Source organism: Lampetra fluviatilis, chromosome 29 (assembly GCF_964198595.1).
Source record: "Lampetra fluviatilis chromosome 29, kcLamFluv1.1, whole genome shotgun sequence".
Taxonomy (NCBI): domain Eukaryota; kingdom Metazoa; phylum Chordata; class Hyperoartia; order Petromyzontiformes; family Petromyzontidae; genus Lampetra; species Lampetra fluviatilis.
The window spans coordinates 4,071,353-4,093,518 of record NC_136303.1 but is presented as its reverse complement, the minus strand read 5'-3'; the positions used below and the strand labels follow the sequence as shown (position 1 = coordinate 4,093,518).

General features: G+C 55.4%; 1 protein-coding gene across 1 annotated transcript in view; it reads right to left on the bottom strand.

Moving 5' to 3' along the window:
* Positions 1-921: 921 nt before the first annotated feature.
* LOC144942886 (uncharacterized) overlaps positions 922-22,166 on the bottom strand; it is a 171,956-nt gene continuing 150,711 nt past the window's right edge. Inside the window, exons 4-7 of the mRNA XM_078869887.1 lie at positions 12,943-13,871; positions 9,890-11,125; positions 8,338-9,853; positions 922-7,696 (exon numbers count right to left, since the gene is read on the bottom strand). Coding sequence (XP_078726013.1) covers positions 6,498-7,696; positions 8,338-9,853; positions 9,890-11,125; positions 12,943-13,119 — 4,128 coding nt within the window. The 5' untranslated portion in view covers positions 13,120-13,871 and the 3' untranslated portion in view covers positions 922-6,497. The remainder of the gene's footprint in view (positions 7,697-8,337; positions 9,854-9,889; positions 11,126-12,942; positions 13,872-22,166) is intronic.

Sequence of the window (22,166 nt, the reverse complement as noted above, 5' to 3'; positions counted from 1 at the left end):
ACCCGCTAAACGTCTACGTCTAACGTGTCCGGACATCCGCTTCATTTACACTTGCCAACAAAGGCCACTGCCACCCACCCACCCACCCCCCTCGTCGCATGGACTTCAAATAAAATGCTTTGTGTGCCACCAAGCGTGTTGGCAAGTACAAAAGAAACACTTGGAAAGTAACATCGGGAGCCGTTTTGATTTTCTAGCTAATTGGCTGTTTAGTGCTGTGCCATTTCCCGACGAATCTTGATGTATCCACAGATGTGTCGGCAACACACGCGTCTGCCACTGAATCCTCCGAACGCACGCTTACACGCATTGCACGCACTTTATCACCGTAAATTGCTTTTTTTTTCATCTTAGAAAAAGAAAATGTTTTAAAATAGTGCTACAATCATAAACCTCGCGCCTGGGTTACAGCTCAATCACAGCTATTGGAAGCTCCCATCAATATCCTTTTTTACTTGATCCTATTATTTTCACAACAATAATCAGTATTACTCCTCGCTCTTTAGTGCCAAAGGAAATTCAGTTCACGATTTTGTTTTCCTAAATCCGTGCAAACTTGCTTAGTCCCTAAAAAAAATAAGACAGGTAAAAAAAAAGTGCATCGATACAGAGTGAGGGATTTCCGATTCCATGTTTGACATCTGTCTGTGACTTTGTTTTTAAGGTTTGGCCGCGTGTGCCGATGAGACACAGGAATTGGTTTCGACAGCCGCGTTTTGCTTTTCGTCATCTTAACGTTTTTTTTTACTCGACAGTCGCGTTGCGCGTCTTGGAATACTTCCCCCAAAACTCTGCGTTTCATGTTCACATTCGTAAAATACGAGAAGGGCCCCCTCTCTCCCGTCTCTCTCTCTCTTCACGTTCGAAATTGTTCCACGGCGCTCCTCCATCGAGGCGCATAAACCCGCACCGCCGCCCCCTACCCCCCCCCCCGTTCCCACGCCGACCCAAATTCTCCGCGGATAAACTTTGTCATTGTCCATCGTTGTGCGTCGTTGCTCTTCCTCGTTCAGCGACCGCCGTTGTAAGTCGGGCGTCGATAACTGATCGAAAAGACGGTGAAAGTAACGACGACGCTAGTCCCCCCCCCACCTCCTCCTCCTCCATCGTTCTCGATCTCTCTCTCGCGCGCTCCGTCACCCCCGCCGCTCTCTCCCCCCACCGCCCGTCCACCCAGCTCCTCTCCGTTTAAAGCACCGTTGTGTTTTAGCACCGGGGACCACTCAGCAAACGCTGCGTTGCTTCTGAGCACGATTATTAGGATCACGTGGGGCGGCGTGCGTGCGTGCACGCGCGTGTGCATGTGCTGCGTGTGCGTGCACACGTCGGACTCTTTTAACGGTGATAATGGTCGAGTTAGAGTAAAGTTTGTGTTTGTGCATATATATCCTCAAAGTCACAAATTTGTCCCTTCGTGAAAAAGGCAAGCGAAACGAAGATTTTTGATTGAAGGGCGATCCATTTGCAGACACCCCACTCCTTTACAACGACCTCTGAACATCCTTCTCAAAAGGTGGTCGAGCGCTGCGAGAGTGGCGGCCAGGGGTGACGTCTTACGGAGGAGATGTGCAGATAAAAGACGCAATGAACGTATTCTTGAGTTTGGTGGGAAATATTGTTGGAGGCTTTCGTGTAAAATGTTGTTTACCCCATAATGACTAGTGGCCACGAGAGGTAATGACAGGGGAGTCAGTTGCGAGTGCGAAGGGACTGGTGGCCACGGGAGGTAATGACAGGGGAGTCAGCTGTGAGTGTGAAGGGACTGGTGGCTACGGGAATGTTCGAGAAGGGGGGCGTGGCCTCGTAGTGATATATAAGGGGGAGATGCGCGGGAGACTCGGGGCTGTTGCGGTGGGGCTCTCCGCCTGATGTCAAGTGTCAACGCGCCTTCAATAAAGTGCCATCTCAAGAGAAGTGTGCCAAGTAGTCATTATGCTGTTTTAGTGGAGTATCTATAAATGGATCACGCTGCATAACTAGGATCGCAGGGCCTGTCCCCCCTGTCGTCGACCGGTGCGGATGGGAAACGCGAGTCGTCGTGGCACTGTGAACACAAAGACGGGGGGGGGGGGAAGCGAACAAAAAGATGTCCCAGCTCCGCGTAGGGCGAGAGGGGTTGAGCTCAAATGAGAGTCGATGTGAAGCTACGTCGACGGTAGGAGGGGGGTGCGCACGCTACTTGCAACAACATCATCGCAGAGAACCCAATTGCCGTTGGGGGGCGGGGGTGGGGGGATTCGTTCTGGCCATTAACCCAGAACGTATTTCCACACCCGGGCACGCAACCGTCCAGTTTGCCGCCTCGCGTTCTAAACCGTGCCCACGAGTAGAGTTGCACACGATCACCACTTTCAGTCTATCACCGCTCGGTAAAAAAACAACACGGAATGTTGGGCTAACATTGGGCCACCATTGATACAACGGTTCAAACCAAGTGCCAACTTTGGAGACGTTGCATTTTTACTGAGCAGTGATCCCCGGGGGGAAAACAACGAGATATTTAAGCTCTTGCTGTGATGGCGTAACTCGGCCCTTGCTGTGTAAAGTTGCCCATGTCTTTGCAACACGGAGAGACTTGGTTTCGATAACTATTTTGAAATACGTTGCTGTTGTACGAGCAACATGCGCTCCGATTGGCTGGATGGGGGGGGTCACGTGGCTGTCATGGCAACGCTCGATCCAACATGGCTGCATTGATGCCATGCACGTGACTTTTGTGAAAACGTGTAACAATGACGGACGAATCCACGGTTGTAAAAGTTGACGGCACACAAAAAAAACCCTGAACTAGTTTATGATGTATTGTTATTTTCATTATTTATTTCTGTGAAATGTCTATTTTTTTTATTTCATCCTGTTGTGTGGTTGTAATTACGGATTGGGTTAAGGTCCGGTTGATCTAGTGCGCGTGGTTGGCGACCAAAAATAAGGATAGCCATTTTTTCTCTCAAATTCGGCGAAAAAAAACCAACCCAATATTTGAACAGCCCAAAGGCACGCGAGTAACATCACGAAGCCGTCATAATTAAAGAGCCGCGCTTCGCTCCGGAGCCGCAGGCTGCCGACCCTTGGCCTAGTGCAAGGGTCAGTGGTAGAGAGTTCGGGGTGCTGATGGCTCGTGTGGCTGGGGCTAGGGCTGGGCCTGGCACGTGATTTGCTCGTTTTCTCCTTGCCCAGCGGCATCACCCACGCCCCATTGCTATTGCCAAATGAGGGGCTTTTACATTTGTATTTGGCTCGTCCCTTCTTCTGCTGTTCACAGACCTCTGCACCCCAAGCTGAACACAGCACGGATACGGGGCAGCAACGATGTTTTGGAAGTCAGGATTCCTATCAGAGTTATACACTGACCTTGCAATAAACAAGAATGAACTCCGAATTCAATACATCGAACCCGATGATCTTTAAGGTCAGTGTTTTAAAACTGCAAAATAGTTTCAACTTCTTGTAGAGTACGATGTTGCTTGAGATCTTTAGACAATAGACTGAGAGGCCAGTCCCTGATTGGGTCTCTAGACAACAGACTAACAAACAGGTCCCTGATTGGTTCTTTAGACAATAGACCGACAAGCCGGTTTCCAATTGGGTTTCTAGACGACAGACTGCCCCAACTCGGTTCAATAAGGAACACGTCACAGCCGAAAAGCGGCCCACCAAGTTTAACCGCTGAAAGAACGCTTCAAGTCGAACACAATGGCACTCTCTCATTTCCATCGATCTCACTCCACCGGGGCTACCAACTGAGTTCCATTCCCTCTCCCACTGCTAGCTGACGAGTGTAACCCAGATGCCCCCCTTCGGCTTCTGCCCCCCCCGACACCGCAGCCCTAGCGCCGTGTCTCTCTCGATAGCAACCCGCGTCGCCTAAACCCTCCCCCGCCCCCTCCACCAAGTCCCGGGACCTTCCCAAGGCCGGTGACCCAGTTCGCACCCGGGTACGTTTGTTTATTGCCACGCGATTCCCCCCAAAACACTTCCGAGAGCTGCCCCCCACGCCACCTCTGCTCTCACATTAGTCACCAAAACCCCGGCGGCCGCGGTGGTTAAAGTGTCGGATGCCGTACGGTTTTAGCGTACACGTCACGAGAGCCGATGCCGCCGACCGAAAGTTTTTCGACGGGTTTTCAGTTGTTGCTTTTTGTTTGCAAAACACCTGCCAATTCGCACAAAGGCAGTTGATTTAAAACCGAAGAGAAGTCAAAGTGAGGGAAAAAAAAGATAAACCGCTTAATGTTATAGGCGTAGTTATTATGAGTAACATATGATGAAACATTAATATCCGTTTTAATACGATAGTTATCTGTATACTGCAGGCAGCGATGTTAGCTCACGACAAAAAAAATCGACGAAATAAAAATCCGTAAAACCGTCAAAGAGAGAGTTTGTATATCCCGAAAAAACACTGCTCGCCCGCATCTGTAGCCACTGTGGGGAAAACACGCGAGTACCCACAATGCAACTGTGTTAGTATGTACGCTTCGTATTCAAACAGGCACAGATGTAGCCACCAGACTGGGCTTAATACGCGGTATTTTAACAGGCACCTTACGACTAGGCAGCTTAAAAATGAAATATTCCAAAATAAAAATATAGTGTATTGAGTCTTTTCACGGACTACTTCTTCTCTCTCAACTATGTTTTGCTTTGCTTTAAAGGAGGGGTGGGGGGGGGGTAGCTTCACGAAAGTCACCCGGTCAAGAGCCACTGACGGCAAACACTTGCAAAAGCCACCGGACCATAGGACTTTAACTCGTGTGGCTCATACCACCACCACCACCACCGCCACCGCCGCCTTATAGAAAATGCTATTCAGGCACAAGACTAGCCAGCTAAAATCCAATGAGCACCTCTAAACTAACGCTCTGAAAATATATACTCTGCGCGGTCACTGAACACCCACACTTAGCAGACGTTAAGCTGGTAACCGTAGCGTTTTTTTAGTTAAATCTTAAGTGTTATTTCTTTTTTCTCTGCTTTCGTAAAACGTTTCGTTTTGTTTCCGCTTTACAGGCAGGCACCGCTGTGCGACACCTCAAGTAAAAGCGGGGGGGGGGGGAGGGGAAATGACGTGTTAACACTGAAAAAAAAACGAACGTTACGAAAATAACGACACGTTCGTCCACGTGTTCCGTTAACATTGCTACGGCCGGCGGGCTCAAAAAACGTCGTCTCTTCGTCTTTTTTTGATCGCGTGAGGATCTCCATCCTGTGCACGCCCGCTCTGCCATACGCCCCGCGGTGGCGAGGAGACGTCAACTCCCTCGGCCTCGTGTGCAGGAGGTCGTGGGTTCGATCCCGACCCTTGACGCCTGCTGCTGTATAGTTTGGGAGTTTGCATTGTCACTCTCTCTCCCCGTGGTCGCGTGGATTTTTCTCCGGGTCTTCCGGTTTTCCCCCTCCACATTTAGAATCGAAATCACGAATTTTAGAGCGTTTGGCTGCTATAAATTTCCAAGTGATAAGCCACTTTGTTGAGCAATCATTTGTCCTAACCAGGTTGTTTCTAAAAAATAGCTCTTACAGCTCAGTGGGCCTTACCTGGTGAAATAAAAACTAGTTTTTTTTAGTTGCGATATCGCATTTGTTTAAGTTTATCTTTTTTGTTAATTCCCAAAACAGGCATTCTGTTGTAGCCGACTACGCCGCAATAAAACGAGGCAGCGTCATGTTCCCCTCGAGGCACTCCCGAGCCAAAAGAAAAAAGTCGTGATGCGATTCGAGAGAGAGTTTCCACGACGTGATGGGGAGAAATGAGCCCAATGCCGGTGTCGGAATCGATAGCGTTTGTTAAATTAGGATTAACTGTTGGAATTATGTTAACCGCTGGCGCGTGCCTTGATAAGAAGCGTCAAAGAGAGAGAGAGTGTGGGGGGGGGGGACCCGGCGTGGAATTCTCGCCGCTACCGCTCCATGGCCGGATCGGGAACGATCGCCGGTGCTGCCGAGCGACGGCTGGCTGTGTGAGGTGTCACCGGGGCGGATGCTTCGAGTTCCTTGTCGCGTCGCAGCAAAGCGAGATAACCCACAGGGCACTCGCTCGCTCGTTCGTTCGTTTGCTCTCCACCCCGCTCGTCCGCTCGCTCACACTCCACCTCGCTCGTTCGCTCGCTCTCCGTGAATGAAATGAGAGAAAGGCAACGGCCCCCCCCATCCACATTTTTGACCGATTATAAGAACAAAATAAAAAAAACCCTGCGGGATTATTTCTTTTAATCTCGTCAAAAAGAAAGAAGTAAAAATGCGAACCAAATTTTTGTTGTTGAAATAAATAGGGAAAACCTCATCCCCCACGAAAATAAAAAAAACTTCACGGTAACGACAGAATGACTCCAGTCGCTCTCGCTCCCGCCCAGCGCCGCTCTGGAGGGCGTCTGCAGATCTGTTGCGATGGGTCCTCACGACGTCTCGCTCATCCTCTCCATCCCTCGCTCGCTCGCTCGCTCGCTCCTCTCCTACCCTCTCCCTGTCTGAGGAGGAGGAAGTGCAGATCCACCGGCCTAGCCGCTCGTGACGTGCATGCGCACGTGCTCGTTGAACATCTCGAGCGAATGAAACTTGGCGGGGCACACGGAGCATACCAGGAGCGTCGGTGGTGCCACGGGGGGCGGCGGTGGCGGTACCGCCACCGCAGTAGGGGGAGGAGGGCGGCAGTCTGCGCCGGGCGGTGGGAGGCACGGTGAAGCCGGCAGTTGCGGCGTTTGCGGCGGTGGAATTTGCAGCGGCGGCGGCGGTGGCGGCGGCGGCGGTGCTCCGACGTCGCACCGCTCGTCGCCGCTCGGGACGGGAGGCGGGCACGCCCCGCCGGACGGCGCGGGAAGCGGGGGCAACGTCGGCAGCGCGGACGACGATGACGACGACGTGGCGGGCGCCTGCACGTCACGCGGCTCCTCGCTAAGCGACGAAGAGGATGACGACGAAGACGACGACGACAACGACGTTGGCGGCGGCGGCGGCAAAATTGCCACTCCCGGCACTGTGAGAATACTGCCTATGCCGTTGCCGGAGGCCACGTAATGACCGCTTCCAACGTTGTTGTTGTTGATGTTGCTGCTGCTGAGCAAATTAATGACGATATTACCGTTGTTGCCGTTACCCACAATTCCACCGCCGCTGTTACCCACAATTCCGCTGTTGCCGTTCGGCGATATTTCCACGACGGACGAAGCCGGCGCCGCCAAAGCTGCTCCGCCAGACGCCACGGCCACCACCGCCACGTTCGCCGCCGCCGCGTCGCGGTGAGCCCCCGCCAGACCGGCGCTCATCACCGGCGGGAGCCCCAACGCCGCCGCCAGCGCCGCCGACGACATCAGCGACGAAGGCGCGGGCGACGGCGGCGCCGAAGAAGCGGCGGCGGCGGCGGCGGCGGCTCCGGCGAGGACGCCGACTGCGCCGGCAGGCAGAGGAGGCGGCGGCGGCGGGACCGGCGCCGCGGCCGCGGCCGTCGCCGAGTGGAGCGCCGAGTGACGCTCGAGCAGCGTCTTGTGCGAGAACTTCTTGCGGCAGACGGCGCACTCGAAGGCGCGCTCGCCGCGGTGCAGCCGCATGTGCACGTTGAGGGAGCTCTTCTGCGTGAAGCGCTTGTTGCAGACGACGCACTGGTACGCGCGCACACCCGTGTGCGTCACCATGTGCTTGATCAGGTAGTCCTTGAGCGAGAAGGAGCGCCAGCAGATGCCGCACTGGTGGGGCTTCTCGCCTGGAAGGAGGGACGAGGGGGAGGGAGGGAGGCGCAAGGGAGAGGTGAACGGGGGGCGGGGGGGGGGGTTAGGTGTTGGTGTGTGTGCGTGTTGGTAGGAAGCGTTAATGTCGAGGTTGGCGACGCCACGCTATGGACCCGATTCCCGCTCGTGGTCAACACCAGCTGTCAATATTTGAAGCCGGCACGAGTTTCCCGTAGGTTGACTAAGCCTCAAACGAGTACCTGGTGCGTAAAAACATCGCCACTGGGGAGACAAATTCGGTTGGGGGTGAATGCTGGCCACCCACCCCCTCGTGTGCCGTTCTGGCCTTCATCGGTGCTGTTCGCGGACAGCACTTGCCCCAACAGCCGGGGGGGATCTTTACTGACGGTGTCCCGGCCGCCCCAACAACAACAAAACAACCGCCATTGCGCCAGGCCATGTGCACGTTGAGGCCACGCGAAGTGTCGAACGCTCGCCGACAGAACGTTCCGGGGCAGACCCCCCCAGGTGGCACGGGTCGACTGACCGAGATGACCGGCCCGACGTACCACCTGCCCCCCCCCCCCCCCCCCCACTGTGCCAACTCGCTGCGCTCTAGCCGGCCCGGCGCTCCGCTCGTCGCCGTGAGCGGCGTCGCTCCCTGCCCCCTCCTCACCTGTGTGCACGAACATGTGCTTGACGTAGTTCTGCTTGGCGGTGAACGTCTTGTTGCACAGCGTGCACTCATACGGCTTCTTCTCCCCGAGGCGCACCACCAGCGGCAAGCCCTGCAGGTTCGATCGCGCCGCGTTACCCACAATGCCGCCCGCGCCGCCGCCGCCGCCGCCCGCAGCGGCTCCCACTTGCTGCACCGAGAACGGAAGCAGCAACCTCTGCAGCTGGTGTGGCCCGTGCTGTTGCTGCTGCTGCTGTTGCTGCTGTTGCTGCTGCTGCTGCTGCAAGCCACCCTGCTGGTGCTGTTGGAGAATCTGGCCGAGCCCCTGGTTGTGCGAGCTTGTGCCTGCGGCGCCGCCTGCTATGTGGTGGCTGCTGTACGTGGCCAGCGCCCCCGGAGCCCCCAGACTTAGGAAGGACGTGAACGGCTGGTCCGTACGTCCCAGCTGCTGCTGCTGCTGCTGCTGCAAGGTTTGATGCGAATCCAACTGCTGCTGTTGCTGCTGCTGCTGCACCTGATGGTGGTGGTGCCCGGACAGCGCCGGCTGAGCAACGGAGAACTGGTAAAGTTTGGCGCCGGAGCCCGCCGCCGAAGAGTGCGACGCGAAGAGGGCGGGGAAGTACCCCACCGGTGTGGTGCCGGGCGGGCAAGCGGGCGTCGCCGCGGCAACGCCGCCGCCGCTGCCGCCGCCCAGCGCCAGCGGCACCCCGAGGCCGGCGGCGCGGCAGCCGGCGCCGCCGCCCTCCCGCTTCACCACGTAGAGCTGCGACGGCACGCACTGCGCGCGGCCCTGCATCGCCGGCGCAAACTCCAGCGCGGGGGGCGCCGCCGCCGTCGTCGGCGTCACCGGCGCCGACGCGCCGCGGCCGCCGGCGGGAGGCGCAAACGCCTCCCCGCCGTCGGCGCCGGACGGCTCGGTCCTCGACGGCGCCAGGCGGTTCTCGGCCGCCAGCAAGCACAGCCGGCGCTCCAGAGAAACGGCGCCCGGTGCCCTGCGCCCGGCGACGTTGGCGCACGTCCCTCCGTCGGAGGTGCCGCGCGGCGCGAGCGGCCAGCCCTCGAACGTCTCCTCGCCCCTGACGGCGCCGTCGTCTGCCGGCGCGTCGTCGTCGTCCTCCTCGTAGCCGTTCCCACCCCCTCTCCCGTCGTCGTCGATGGCGTCGTCGTCCTCGTCCTCGTCCTCCTCGTCCTCGTCGTCGCACTCCTCCCTGGCGGAGCCGTCGAAGGCCCGCTGGTCGCCCGCCTGCGCGCCGTCCTCCCCCTCCATCTCCTCGTCGCGCTCGGCCCCGGTGGCGCCCATCTCGTCGTCGCGGGGCAGCCGCGCCATCTCCTCGTCGTCCATCATCATCATCATCGTGGCCGGCGCGTCGTCGCAGCGGTGCCCGTTCTCCGGCGCCTCGTATCCCGGGGGAAGGTAGCGCCGCGCGTACCCAAAACCGTAGGCGCGCCCGCCGCCCCTCCCGGCGCCGTCGTAGTAGTAGCCGCCGGCGCCGCCGACACCTTCCCCCGCCTCCTCGCACCCCGCCGCCCCCGCCTCCTCCTCCTCCTCCACCGCCTCCTGCTTGATGACGACGGAGGGGATCCGCACGGGCCGCGGCTGCTTGCGGCAGTGCGACTCGTGCTTGCGCCGTGGCGACGACGACGGCGAGCGCCGCCTCCGGGCGCCGTCGAAGGGCCGTCTCCCCGCCTCCTCCTCTTCCTCGTCGCCGGCGCCGCAGAGCCCCTCCATGGAGCAGGCGCCGTCGTCGCCCACGCCGGCGGCGCCGGTCTCCGACCACGCGCGTCCCGACTGTATGATGTAGTAGCGCCGCTGGTTGGCCGTGGCGGCGTCGCTCGGCTGCCCGTAGCGGGCGGTGGTGTAGTAGGCGGCGCCGGTGGCTCCGGCCCCGGCGGCGGCGGAGACGGCGGTCGTCTCCCCGTCGCTGGCGCTCTGCGCGGGGGAGCCCGGCGAGTCCGGCGTCCCCTGCGCCGAGTCCGGCTCCCCGCGCTCGCCGCGGGCGCCGCCCTCCTCCTCCACCGCCGGCACCTCCATGCCGATCTCGCAGCTGTTGCGCGGCACCACGCCGGCGTTCCGCAGCGCCGCCGCCGTCGCCGCCAACGCCGCGTAGGGGCCCCCGCCGCCTCCGCTCGGACGGTTGCGCGGGTGCCCGCCATGCGCCAGCGCTGGCGCCGGCTCGCCGTCCGGCACGTCCGCGGCCCCGAGGCACGGCTGGCGCCCGTCGGACATGGCGCCGAGGCTGATCTTCTGCTGCTGCTGCTGGATGTGGTGCCGCTGGTGACCCTTGGTCGCCGTCACGAAGCCCGGGCCGTCCTGCGCCGACTCGAGAACCAGCACCGTCGACGCCGCCGCCGCCGTCTCGTCGTCGTCTTCGTCGTCGTCGTCCTCCTCCTCCTCGTCGTCGTTGCCGTTGCGCGGCGCCCCTCGACCGCCCTCCCCGTCGCCCACGTCGCCTCCGGCCGGCTCCGTCGAGCGCCGGTCGCCGCCGGCGAAGGAGGCCGCCGCGGCCGCCGCTGCCGCGGCCGCGGCGACGGTGGCCGCGGCGTCGTCGCCGCCGCCGCGGCGGTCGGACGAGGTGACGCGCGCGGCCACGCTGCTGGCGATGATGCGCGTGCACTCGTCGATGACGGACTTGATCTGCAGGATGCTGGCGGCCGTGAGGATCTGCAGCGCCTCGCCGTGCGGGAAGCGCAGCACGCCGCTGTACATGAAGTCGACGAGGCGCTGCACGGAGCGCGGGGTCACCACCGCCGGGATCTCCACCTGGCTGTAGCCCAGCAGCAGCTTGTCCTGCGGGGGCGGGAGACGGGGAGTTAATTAACGACGAAATTAATTTGCAGGTAACCTTTTTTCTTCGGGCGCATCCGCCGCCGCCGCTGCCGCACAGAGCGAGGGAACGCTGCGAAGCAATCGGTCCCAGGGGGTGCAGATGACGTGGGGGGGGGGGGGGGTCAAAATACCGTCAGGTCACAAAGTCAAAAATCCCCCCCTCCTTGTAGCCTTCACAGACGTTTGGGGCAAGTGCTGTTGGCGAGTGGCACCTATGATGGCCGGACCGGCACACGAGGGGGTGGGTGGCCAGCGTCACGCCCGGACCGCCTTTGTCTCCCCAGTGACGATGTTTACTACACACCGCACCGGGTGCTCATTCGAGGCCGAGTCGACCTGCGGGAGGCTCAGGACCGGTTCAGATAATCGTCACCGCTGTTTGCGGCCTCGAGCCGGAATCGAACTCGGGTCGCTGGGTTTTAATCGCGCAGCGTGCCAACTGCTGCGCCACCACTCCCCGTGCACACACACGATCCTACGGCCAATGAAAGTGATGAACTCTGAGACAAAGAGACGGGAAAAGAAGCGCGTCACACGAGGAGCACAACAGGTGAGTGGGTGGGGGGGGGATGTGGTTAATGGAAGAAAATTGCTCTCGAACGGTGCGGAGAGAGACACAAAAAAACAATGAACGAGACCGCAGGACGTTGCTGTGAGCACAAGGAAAAGCAAACGGCCTTCATTGAAAACACTCATCGTGAACGACAATCATGGACGGATAGAGCGACAGGCAATCTCACTTTAACTCAGACACACGGACAGGTCATTACAAAGAATGAATCAAAGACGGCAATAACATTCCCCACTAAGTGGTGGGGATGTCACCATTTGCCACTTGCGCCAGGCTAGGTGCACTCTGAGGCCACTTGTAAGGATCGAAGGCTCGCGGGCACGAGGTCACGGAACAGGACCAAGTGCTCCGGGTTGACCGACTGAGATGTCTGACTGATGCACCACCTGTGCTCCCTGCCGTGTCATCTCGCTGTGCTGCAGTCACCCTGCAACCTGCCTCCTATCGTGAGCGGCGGCGGCGAAATTACAAGGAAACGTGACGGCCTTCATTCAACGACGACAATCCTCATCGTCCACCCCAATGTACAAAAAAAATCCGTTCTGACATCGATTTAAAAGGCAACTGTGTGGGGAAACAGTTTTTGTTGTTGTTTAACAAATCCACAAGCTGGACCAACCCAGTCCATTAAGTGAGCCTTCACAATTGTTTTTAAAACAAGGCCAAGTCAACGCGGCGAAGGCCCTGTCCTGCCGTAACCAGCCTTCTCAAGACTCACGGCTTCCCAGCAAAAGGTGAAGGTCCCCCCAGTAGCCTTAACAGTCTGTTGGGGGCAAGTGCTGTTAGGGAGTAGCACCGATCAAGGCCAACACGACACACGAGGGTGTGCGATGTGACCAACACCCCGCCCAGCCGCCTTTGTCTTCCCAGTTCTGGCGTTGTTTTCACGCGGCACCAAAAGTAATCATTTGTGGCCGAGTCGACTCAGGGTAAGGCTCAGTCCCGGCTCAAGATGTTGAACCGTGAGCGATCCCTCCCCTTTTAAAGCTTTCGTGACTGCAGGGATTCATCTTCTTGGTTCTTTCTTCACCATTCTTCACCTGAAGACGGCTGCTTGCATTGTAGCCGAAACGTCGTGAGAATTATTTTATTTTATTATGTTTTATTTTTATTATTTTATTACTTCCCTTCTACGTGACTTTACCGAAAGAACCAAGAAGATGGATCCCTCCCCTGCCGCCCCCCCGTCATCCGCCGCGCGGCTCACCTTGAAGAAGGGGCTGCTGGCGGCGAGCACGCAGCGGTGGGCTCGCAGGCTGGCGCGGCTGCCCTGCACGCTCACCGACACGTCGCAGAAGTGGCCCCGGCGGCGCTGCTCGCTCAGCTCGCCGAGCACGGCGCTGCTGAAGTTGTGCAGGCTGATGTGGTGCACGCGGTCCGGCATGGCGCAGCGGGCCGGCGTGCGGGCGCCGGCCGCCGCCGCCGCAGCCGCAACCGCAACCGCCGCGGCCAGCGTCGGCCGACGGCTGCGGTGGTGGCGGGCAGGGCGGGTCTTCTCGACGGCGGTGAGCCGGTGCTGCCGGGGGCTGCTGCTGCTGCTGCTGGCGGCGGCGGTGGCGGAGGGAATGATTGAGATTGGATGAATGAGCTGCGGTGGTTGTAGTGATTTGGTGGCGAGTGCAGTAATGATTATGAATTAATTACTGTGGCCGTTGTGTTTCTGATGATGATTTGATGATGATGATTTGATGAACGAATGATGCACCAGCCCGTGATTATGAATTGGGTATATTAACCGTAGCGCAGGGCGATAGCGAACGAACGAACGAGACGTCAGATGGTTAACGCTCCGACGTCCGTGTCAACTTCTTTTCCCAAGTGCAAAAAAACAAATCGAAGCGTCGCCGATTCGAACTTCCGCGTGGCATTAACCGCCGTCCGATGAGACGTGAACAAATAAAAACAATTAAACGGAACAGGTGCGACGGACAAAAATAAAAATTGCGCAAGGACGTAAAAAAAAATGTTCGCGAAATGTATTAAATATTTTTAGGAGAGCTAATTTTAATTTCGTTCATTTAACGGGAGCACGCTGGCTGGCCAAGCGACGAAGATGACAAAGAGGAGGAGGAGGAGGTGGCGGGAAGGACGACGCTGTCTGCACGTCCGTTCTTCCGAGCTTTTTATTGTCTTGACCTGCAGACAGCAGATAGTGTAATATTAACAGCCAGCACAGAGAACAAATTAACATATTAATATGGGCGAACTAAGGCGAGCATAAAAAAAAGGCGCTCAGCCATAACGACGACGACAACAACAACAACAACAATAGCAGCGGTAGCAACGGCGTAACAATTGAGCAACTGACGAAGTGCGTATCGATCGCGTACATCGACACGCGCAGGATCGATCACGTGCCACAACTACGCGCGCACCGATCGCATACCACGACGACACGGAGCGCAGATCGCATACCACGACGACGCGCTTGCCGTGTCATCGTCTGCACCAATATCGACAGCCCTGAATGCCACTGCCTTCAGAAGAGTTGTAATGTGCAATATGTTGCTTCCTCATTACAATGCAATTAATGAAGTGTCGATCGTACCATCAGGAGGTCTCCATATCAGCTGCGTAACTTGTCCTGTTCCAACCGTTCTACCAACGCGGCATTCCTGGATATGCCGAACAGATACGTTCCCGAAAAGATAGCGGAATTCCGTATATCGAACCCTATTGCCCCCCATTCGCTTCCATTGAATCATTGGAGATGCGTTCCTACGGAGAAGAAAATGTGGGCCTCAAGATGGAGTAACTAAAAAATAATAATAAAATCATACTTGGGAACGCGGCAAATACCTTCAATCATCGATAATTGTAGAATAACACTCAAAGCAAAAAAAGAAATCAACGCTCATCCACTGCTACGAAATGGACCACGCGCCTCGCCATCCTGCAGCTCGCGGCAATCCCCACTCCTGCCCGACGCTTCCCATCCATCCTACCACGATGCCACAGAGGGCGATCCCACGGTCCGGGCCCGATCTCGGCGGTTCCACCTCGCCGGGCCTTCACCCCACAAATGTCGATATGACGTTCAGACAGAAGCTGACGGGGCGCCAAAGGAGCGCTGTCCCAAAGCGGGATTCTTGTCCTGTCCCAAAGCGGGATTCTTGGTAGCCTCGAACACCCACCGAATGAGCACGTGTGGCTACGTACGGTGTGAAAGACGTTCAACATTCGTACAATCGGTCACCGCCATCAAAGCGGCCACCAATCACCACCACCACCACGGTCACCGCAATTATCCGGGGAACTCACCGATGGAACTTACAGAGCCAAGGTCGACAAGCGCCACCACCACCACCAACCACCACCACCCCCCTACCCAGCCCAAGCGTGACAGCGATGTCACTCGACGGCACCAGTGGCGAAGCCGTGGCTGGAAAACTTCCCGAGGCGACGTTGCAAAGCATCGGGTCAGGTCGGAGGCTTCCCGCCGGCAGGTGCTGCTGCTCTCTTGTTTTGTTTGTTTGTTGCTGTGGTTGTTTTAAATCACAACCGACTGACAACAATCGCGCAAACATCTCGCTCGGCCAGTGCGGTCGCGGATCGCCGGGCCAAGGCGCCGCCGCCGCCGAGAAAGGGGCCCACGTCCTAAAGCCACCGGAGTCTCGCTGCTGCTCGTTTGATGGAAAAACAACAACAACAACAAAACGACACGAAACCCTCTCGTGAAGTCCTCCCCCACCCCCGCTACTTGTCGTGGGCCGGCAGATCTCGGACGATGCCAACGTACGGGTGGAGGGGGAAAAGTTCAACGTACGTCACGAGAGAGAGACAGAGAGAGACGGAGAATCGAGAGAGCCGAGACAATTCCTCCCGCAGCCCACGTGGTGGCGATGCTCCCCTGAAAATGAATCCACGTGCTCAGCGAGTCGGGTTGGATAGCACCCCCCCACCACCATCACACTCCCACAGCCCCCCCCCCTGCTCCTTCCCAGGGCACGTCGTAAGAACGGCAAGTGGCCTGTGCTCCAGACACCTGCACGTACAGGGGGAGCGGTGGTGTAGTGGCGAGCGCACTCCACTGTCAGTTCGCACGACCGCCACTTCTAAACTAAACTATTTTTTTTACCCGGTAAGGCCTCCCACTGAGCTGCTCTAGAGCTCTTCCGTTTCCAGTAGCAACCTGGCGATCACACGAATTGACGGCTCAACGAAGCGGCTCGTCGTCGTCATCCATCGTCGTGAGGAAATGTATCGCGGGAGCCAAACTCCTCTGAACGCGTGGTGACGTTGATTCTGAAGGAGGAGGGAAAAACCGGGAGGACCCGGAGAAAAATACACGCGACCACGGGGAGAGAGAGACACGGAACACTCAAAATTACACAGCAGGCGTCAGGGTCGGGATCGAACCCACGACCTCCTGTATAGCAGGCGAAGCCACCGTGATGATTTTCATTTCAGTTTCAGTTTCATTTATTTGGTGTAGCCCTGTGAGCCATTTGGCTCTTGGATCGGGTGCAACCGCAACAAACAAAAAACAAAAACACGAACAAGAAAACATCTTAAAGTGACTATGTGACTATGTGCAAACAGAAAATCCAGGAAAAGACAGCAAAATATTGCAGAAAAAGCACCGTACACCAACGCTGTGTGCAAAATTCCCAGTGGGATGCAAGTCAAACAACAACGATTAGAGAGAGACGCTCAAACTCAAAATATATAGCAGGCGTCATGGTCGGGATCGAACCCACGACCTCCTGTATACCAGGCGAGGCAGTTCACATCTCCTAGCCACCGTGGCGCTCCCAGCCACGGCACGAAATCCATGGCGAGCGATGTCTCGAACTGGCCCTAGGCCTCCCCCGTAGGGTTAGCTGGTCTTGGCCTCAAATGAGTATGGCAGTGTGTAAACAATTAACATCGGGGTGGGGGGGGGGGGGAGAGACAAAGACGGTCAGGCGCGGTGCTGATAAAGGGGCCACCCCATTTTTCCGCTGCCCTTAATAGACGCCGCTCAGTATAATACCAACACCTGCTCCAGCAGTCTCTGTGTAGGGCAATCGGCGGGGTCTCGTGTGGGCGGCGGGACGGGGACGAGATCTTTGTCTCGTGCAGCAAAGTCTGCCGTCGTAGCCGTGTTCACGGTTGGCACCGCGACCCTGTAGATATTCTCCGGGGGGGCTGCATTCAGAACATCTTACTTTTATTAATTTTAATTTTTTACCCACGTGACTTTACCGAAAAAAACCTAAGAATATGAATCCTTGCAGTCACGAAAGCTTCAAATCTAGAATTCAGAACATCCCCAACGCCGGTGACCCCCCCCCCCCACCGTCCACCCACCACCTTCTGCGAACGAGTCACTGGGACCGTGCGGAGACAAGATCGATTTCTCGAGGTTCACGTAAAATTCGCCGGCAGCGCATCGCCGACTGCGGAACGACGAGCTCTGGGAGACGCTCCCAGCGCTTGATTTCTCACGGAATGTTTTTTGTCATTCTTCATCTTCCCGGGCCGACGGTCCCAGGTGCGTGACCCCGAGCCACGGCCCGCAGCGAGGGGGGGGGGGGCAGAGGTCGCAACCGGGTACCCGATACCCGTACCCTACCCGATACCTGGCTACCCGTACCCGGCCAGGTACGGGTACCCGTTTGCGACCCTGGTGCGGCCGGGTACGGGTAGGTCGTGAGTCACTGGTGAGCAACCGTTTGTCACTCATTTCCGGTAGGGTACGGGTAGGGAACGGGTACCCGTACCCAGCCAGGTACGGGTACCCATTTGCGACCCTGGTGCGGCCGGGTACGGGTAAGGAATCAAAACCCGTTTGCGACCTCTGGGGGGGGGGTGGGGGGGTGCAGACTGGATGTGGCATCGCTAGCGCGGACAGAGCCCGGCTAGAAATGAAGGTCCTGGAGATGGTAAGAAGAAGTTGGGAAGATGGGAAGAAGTTTTCGAGACGATTTGTGCCCAGAGAGAGAGAGAGAAATCGTGGAGGGGATGTCACTCGAATTTGCGAAATCCTCAAGTCGCCCCGATTGTCCGATGAACGGCCACAGACAAACATTTCTTTTTCAGAGGGGGACAGATACACACAGATGCCCCCCCCCCCCACTCGTACAGAACACCAATACACTATCGCGTTACATTCATGCACAAACATTCATATTTGTGCATGTACCCCTAACCCGGGCGCTGTATCCGTGACTCAAAACATACAGTTGCCTTTGTCCATGTCCATTTGTTGACGGTCCGTCTAAAAGTCACGATGAAATGTCTGTGTGTGTGTGGTGTGTGGTGCGTGGTGTGTGCGTAGGGTTAGCGGTGACGCAGTGGTGAGCGCGCTGCGCTACGAACCTGGCACCCCGAGTTGGAGTCCTGCTCGCTGCCAACAGCGGCGACGATTATTTGAGGCGGTCGACTCAGCCTCGAATGCGGGACTCGGTCGCGATGTGTAAAACGTCGCCAACTGGGGAGACAAAGGCGGCCGGGCGTGGCGCTGGCCCCCCCACCTCCTCGTGTGCCCAGCCGGCCCCCATAGGCGCTCGCTAACACCACTTGCCCAAACAGTCTATTGATGCTATACGGGGAATTTTAGTTTTTTGTTGTTGCATATGCTTACAGCTTTTATTCATCATCATTATTATTATTGTGTCGGGGCTGTGTGAACGTTGTGTGTGCGCGCCGCTCGGTGCAACGACTCAGCTCCCTGGCATCGAGGGTTGAGAGGGTTGGAGCCATTTGTGGTGGGAAAACGGCCACGGCACAGAGAAAGCCAGACAAAGGTCCTCTTATAAATCTTTTTTTTAGGAGGAGGAGGAGGAAGAGGGTGGGTGGGGGTGATGTTGGCTGGCAGAGCGTGAGCCGGGCGAGCATGGCATAGGGAGCATGTGACCATCGCCACGGTGACAGAGTGAGTCAGCAATACGAACACTTTGTGATGCCATGAAAGAGGCACGGGGAGAGGGAGGGAGGGAGGAGAGGGGGGAGGGAGAGGAGAGAGGGAGGGGGGAGGAGGAGAGTCCCGTGAATCAGACGGACAGATTGACTGATGTGCAGACACAAGTAATCGAAGGATGGATATTGCTGAGTGATGGGCACGCGCAGAGGGATTGACGGATGGAGCGATGGACAGGCAAAGGTGGCTGATGAATAAAGAGAGCGGCCGACGGACGGACAAATGTAAAGAGTGACTGATTGGCGAACGGGCAGACGAATGGGTGGTTGGACAGGCAGGCAGACAAACAGACAGGCAGAGGGGAAGTACGAGGAAAGTGACTAATGGATGGATAGACTGACTTGATGGACAGACGGACAGATAGAGGATAGACTGAAAGACAGATAACTGATGTACAATGGTTAGACAGACATACATACATGGTGGCTCATGAATAAATAGAGTTACTGGACAATGGTCAGACAAACACACAGGCAAAGATATTTAAAAAATATATTAATAGGTTTACCCAGGCAACAGGCGGACCGGATCTTGGACGGATAGAGCAACAGGCACTCTGAGTTTAACTCAGACACACAGACAGGTCATTACAAAGAATTAATCAAAGACGGCAATAACATTCCCCACTAAGTGGTGGGGATGTCACCATTTGCCACTTGCGCCAGGCTAGGTTCACTCTGAGGCCACTTGGAAGTATCGAAAGCTCACGGGCACGAGGTCACGGCACAGGACCAGGTGCTCCGGGTTGACCGACTGAGATGTCTGACTGATGCACCACCTGTGCTCCCTGCCGTGTCACCTCGCTGTGCTGCAGTCACCCTGCAACCTGCCTCCTATCGTGAGCGGCGGCGGCGGCGAAAACAAGGAAACGTGACGGCCTTCATTCAACACACTCAAACGACGACAATCCTCATCGTCCACTCTCCACCCGCCTTCCCCATCCCTTTATCTACACAATGTAGAACAAAAACCTGAAATCGATTTAAAGGCAACAGGGACAGAGAATAGAAAAACAAGAAAGAGATACAGTGTGGGGCACAGTTTTCTTTTTTTTTAACAAATCCACAAGCTGTACCAACCCAGTCCATTCAGTGAGCCTTCAAAATAGTGTTTTACTGGTAGGAACCTCCTGGTTACACCAGCCCACAGGGGATTATTGTGTCTGTCCGTTGTGCATCAAAAAATGGGAGGGGTGGGGCTGGGTGGAGAGGGGAGGGAGGGGAGGAGCTAGGTGGGGAGGGTGGGGTGGGGCTGGGTGGGGAGGGGCTGGTCACCCCGTGGTGCCCTTATAAAACTCAACGTTTAACCTACTCACGCCGGCTTGTGCCCGCCCTCACAGTCGGGCATATTTGCGGAATACACCATGCCGCCGTTGACCCTGGCCATTGACCGAGCAACCCAACGTTCCTACCAGCTCCCTCCGCAGGAATGTGTTAAAACCAAATCCACGCGGAAAAGACCCCGTCCTGGCACAGCGAGACGTCTCAAGACTCAACGGCATCGAGCAAAAGAAAAACATCCCCCCTCCTGTTGCCTTAACAGACTTATTATGGCAAGGGCTGTTGGCGAGCACCTATGAAGGCCAACACGGCACATACGGGGGTGTCTTCCCAGCGCACCAAGTAACTTAACCGAAGTTTCGATTTAAAGCTTTCGTGACTGCAGGGATTCATCTTCTTGGTTCTTTCGGTAAAGTCACGTAGAAGGAAAATAATAAAATAATACAAATAAAACATAATAAAATAATTCTCACGACGTTTCGGCCACTTGCGTTGTGGCCGAAACGTCGTGAGAATTATTTAATAATTGTTATTATTATTTTAATATTTTCCTTCTACGTGACTTTACCGAAAGAACCGAGAAGAACTAACCGAAGATTCTAGATTTTAAGCTTGATACAGTAAATTTAGCTGTGACGGTCCCACCTGATGACGGAGACTTGTGTATCTCTATTACGTATTCTTTATTATTTTTTTATTTTTTACATACCGAAGGGTTTGTCAACCTCGGAGAAAAGGGCTCAGGATCGGTTCAGACATTCATCAGCGATGTTGACCGTGTGAGGGTATCGAACTCAGGTCGCCGTGTTTGTAGCGATGTTGCGCTGACCACAGCACCACCGCTCCCCAAACTCACTCACGTCTGATGCTCTCAAGGAGAGAATACAAACCCATACGCGTTTCTCCAGGCGGAGTGACGAGTAACCCAGTGCTAACGCTCACGCGGCACCACCACCACCACCAACCCTCCCGTCCGTAGTTCCAGTGTTATAGTTTTACCTCCAACAGGCTAAACTCATGACAAAATGAATCCCGCGGCAGATTTAATGATAAATTACGTCACATTTCCAGGCTCATGTATGGACATATTGGGCGTGGCTTTGCCCAAATAGGACTTCGGGGAGTGATCAAGCTGTGACATGTTGAACACGTGTGTCTATGTGATTGTGCTATGAAATGTTGAACACGTGTGTCTATGTGATTGATCTATGAAATGTTGAACACGTGTGTCTATGTGATTGTGCTATGATATTTTGAACACGTGTGTCTATGTGATTGATCTATGATATGTTGAACACGTGTGTCTATGTGATTGATCTATGATATTTTGAACACGTGTGTGTCTGTGATTGATCTATGATATTTTGAACACGTGTGTCTATGTGATTGATCTATGATATGTTGAACACGTGTGTCTATGTGATTGATCTATGATATTTTGAACACGTGTGTGTCTGTGATTGATCTATGAAATGTTGAACGCGTGTGTCTATGTGATTGATCTATGATATTTTGAACACGTGTGTCTATGTGATTGATCTATGATATTTTGAACACGTGTGTGTCTGTGATTGATCTATGATATTTTGAACACGTGTGTCTATGTGATTGATCTATGATATGTTGAACACGTGTGTCTATGTGATTGTGCTATGATATTTTGAACACGTGTGTCTATGTGATTGTGCTATGATATTTTGAACACGTGTGTGTCTGTGATTGATCTATGATATGTTGAACACGTGTGTCTATGTGATTGTGCTATGATATTTTGAACACGTGTGTCTATGTGATTGTGCTATGATATTTTGAACACGTGTGTCTATGTGATTGATCTATGATATTTTGAACACGTGTGTGTCTGTGATTGATCTATGATATTTTGAACACGTGTGTCTATGTGATTGATCTATGATATTTTGAACACGTGTGTGTCTGTGATTGATCTATGATATTTTGAACACGTGTGTCTATGTGATTGATCTATGATATGTTGAACACGTGTGTGTCTGTGATTGATCTATGATATTTTGAACACGTGTGTGTCTGTGATTGATCTATGATATTTTGAACACGTGTGTCTATGTGATTGATCTATGATATTTTGAACACGTGTGTGTCTGTGATTGTGCTATGATATTTTCAACACGTGTGTCTATGTGATTGATCTATGATATGTTGAACACGTGTGTCTATGTGATCGAGCAGTGATCGAGCAGTGATCGAGGAGACGCGAATCAGTGAGGT